We start from the raw sequence: 3,521 nt of genomic DNA, 5'->3' as shown, positions 1-3,521 counted from the left end.
CTAAAGCAACGCTGGAGCAACAGAAAATACGAATGTGACATTTAGAGCATGCTTATGGATCTACAGTATAACCAGATTAGTGATGTCAAAAGATTGTGGGGGTTTTTTCCACAATTCTGCCTCACATATTTAGTCTTTCTTCATTTATTTTTACCTTTTATTTTATTTTATCTTTTTTAGGAGGTAAACTGATGAAACGTGAAATAAATGTGCAATTTATACAACATGAACGATCAGGCTGTGGCATCAAAATTCACGTCATTCGGTGAATATTTGCATTTCAGCCGCCTTTCAGTCGCTTTTTTAACCATATCAGTCTTTATCTGCCCTCTTCCATCATGTACGCACATGCACACACACACAGACACACACACACACACACACACACACACACACACACATTATGGACACAATAACTAGTTAACTATTTAACAATTACATGTATCATGCAAATCATTTTTTTTAAATGTGCTTAGACACAAACAACATTGCAAATTGCAATTTGCATATGACTATTTTTAACATATGGCAGAATTCAAACAAACATTGCAAATAATCACATGTCTTTGTATGCAGTATTTTATCCTTATACCGTATCATATTTGCATTATGTATAAGCAAAAAGGCCATAGTCCTGTAAGGAAAGTAAAAATGCAAAACAAAAACAGAAATACACAGGATGAATTGAAAATACATACAGTAGGCAAATTATGTTCAGTAACTTTAAAGATAAACTCAAATAACCTTAGTTACACCCATGAAGGTGCTTTCACTCCTTCCTCCAAGCTATTTCAGACATAATGAGAAAAATGTTGCCAACAGACAACATATCCTGTCTGTGATGGACGCAGTAAGAAAGCTTCATCTTCTCTAGTGAGGAGATGACGTCTGCAGCTGTTGCTTGGAGTCTGTTATGTTGCCATCTCTACAATACATCACATTTCCACAGCATCTCATTGCATTAAAGAAGCTCTTAAGAAATTCTGCTACTTAATGCAATACATTGTTGTTGTTTTTTTATTATTATATATATATTTATTTATATTAATATTTTGTATGAGAAAAAAAAGAGTTCCTTGTCTTGAAGAGTTACAGCTTTATACATTACGAGCCATAACAATGTTTTGTTTTTTTCGGTATGGCTTGGTCAGGCATACAGAGGTTGTCTCAAACAGGAAGTTCATCAGTGAGTCCAACAATGCCATGCAACAATGTGAACAGCCAAGTCATTTTCTCAAGGGTGAAAACATAAACAGGGCACTAATTTCCCGCTTGCGAGGCTGAAAGCATTAGCAGAGAAGCTGCTCACAGGTCCATTCCAGTCAAGCTCAGATAGTATTAGTCGACTCTTTCTGTTCCTTATCTTTTGCAGTCTTGTTAATTCCCTCCTGAGAGCCCAGGAGTACGTGACAGCACATGAGCCTGCCCAGTTGACTTTTAACCCCTTCGATAATTCGGCCCACGTTCCCTCTCACGGCAGAGGAAGAGAAGTAGAAAATAAGCGGGTCTAGACAGGCGTTAAACGTGCTGCACAGCAGGGCTTTGTCTCTCCAGTGAGGGCTTTTCCATGTTGCGAAACCCACGATGTGTGACACGTTGTAGGGGCCGAAGCATAAAGCAAACACCAGCAGCGTTCCCAAAGCCATGCCAATGGCCCGAAGGCGCCTGCGCCGGTTGATGTTGTTCAGCTTGGACAAAATCCTGATGAAGTTGATGTAGCAGAAACAGCTAATGAGAAAAGGGATGCAGAACAGTACAATGCAGAGTTCCAGTCGAACAGGTAGGAGGACATTTAGTTGTTTCTCAGTGAAGTTTTGATAACAAACGTCCCTGTTGACTATATGAACAGCATGGGTGGCATTTTTCTGATTGTCTCTGCCTATGAAGGGCACGATAAACACAATGCTAAGATGAAAGACGGACAAAAACCAGAAGAAAATGCTAGCAGCAACAGCATAGACAGGTTTGCGCTTTAGGGTGTGCTGGATAGGGAAGGCCACACCCAAGTAGCGTTCTACACTCACAGCGGTGAGGAAGAAGGTGCTGTTGTAGATAGTCATGTAGAAGATGAAGCCAGAGAGTGGGCAGAGGATATAGGGCATGTTCCATCTCATGTTGCTCATCACTTCTTGCATCTTGAATGGCAGGAAGAGGAGAAAGAGCAGGTCGGAGATGGTCAGGTTCAGAAGCAGGATGTCAATCGGTGTCGGCCTCAGCCTCACTTTCTTGCAGAAGGTATAGAAGGCGAGGACATTTGCTGGGAAGCCCAGCACAAAGGTAAAGATGTAGACGGAGAGACACAGCCCAGTGTTGCACTCCTGCACAGTCATCTTGGCGTTAGTTGCTCAGATCAATCAGAGATTGAGATGCGTCACATTATGGCCCCGACTCTCGCCGTGGGGGATTAAAGGTGTGCTGCACAGGGAGGTCTGATATGCCAGGCGGTCCGAACCCCCAAAAAAAAAAAAACACTTCTTATTGGATCAGTGGCCTGGAACAAACCGGGCGAGGCTGCACGGTTTCCCTGTCCCCACCAATAAACCACCACTCTCCACTTCCTCAAGGGCTCTGAGCTCTGCAGATAAGAGATAAGAGAAAAAAAAAGGTTACTGCATTGTACAGAAAGTATTTTAAACAGTCTATTTGACACTTACTTTAAATATGCACTATTATACATTTTATACATTATATTTTAGCAAAAAAAACACAAAAGAAAGAAAAAGAAAAAAACAGAAAATCCATCGAAAGCATTCAGAGATAAATTATAATTCCTTTTTCCATTTATTCACTATTAATTTCTTTCCTTATCTGTACTCCAGAGTTTATTGGGGTGGTGAATTATCTCATAATGAGGAGCCAATGTCTCAGTGGCTGCACATGAGTTTGTACACAAACTTAATCCTGTATTATTGCTTGCTCTATGTTGTAAATATACTGCAACAATGATTTAATCATTAACTTCCAGCTCCCGTTGTCACTATCTGAACAGATACTGGACATGCTGTGAAAATGATGACCCTCGAAAACTTACTGAGTTCATTACACAAGCTAAATGAGTGTCTGACAGCTTCAGTGGACAACTTTAATACACCAGGTTGGACTAACAATACTGTCTAGCTACTTGTGGTAGAGGACATACAAAATATAAGTAAAAGTGAGAGGATTGACACAATACAAATACATCTAAAGGAGTTTATTACACAAGACAGGCTAGTTTCTTACCTTTTGCACAAGGAGCTTCCTCAACTGAATGACAGCATGAATGACTGACGCTCGGCTTTTATAGTCCTGTGACGAAGCGAGAGGACGTGTTTTCTCTCGCTCTGCATTCCAGAAGTATGATGAAACCAAAGAAGTACCACCAAATGAAGCAACCTGAAGACTTCCTCTTTGTCTGCGGTGGATATTTGTCAGAATAGAAATTCTCACTCTACGTCGATTTCAGTATATTTGAAAGAAATGACACTAATTGGGGTTTTCCTCCCCTACATTTTTTTCTTGTCACCAACATGTGGTGATTG

At 40.5% G+C, this 3,521-nt stretch overlaps 1 protein-coding gene across 1 annotated transcript; it reads right to left on the bottom strand.

Annotated features, from left to right (window-relative positions):
* On the bottom strand, positions 1–3,521 carry LOC133441099 (free fatty acid receptor 2-like). Its single transcript, XM_061718488.1, has 2 exons — positions 3,223–3,521; positions 1–2,575 (listed from the first exon to the last, which is right to left on the bottom strand). Exon 2 carries the CDS (start codon positions 2,328–2,330, stop codon positions 1,329–1,331), a length of 1,002 nt encoding a protein of 333 aa, XP_061574472.1. The 5' UTR covers positions 2,331–2,575; positions 3,223–3,521; the 3' UTR covers positions 1–1,328.

The sequence above is a fragment of the Cololabis saira genome, chromosome 3 (genome assembly GCF_033807715.1).
Source record: "Cololabis saira isolate AMF1-May2022 chromosome 3, fColSai1.1, whole genome shotgun sequence".
Lineage (NCBI taxonomy): Eukaryota > Metazoa > Chordata > Actinopteri > Beloniformes > Belonidae > Cololabis > Cololabis saira.
The sequence above is the reverse complement of the archived record's forward strand: the minus strand, read 5'-3'. Positions and strand labels throughout refer to the sequence as shown.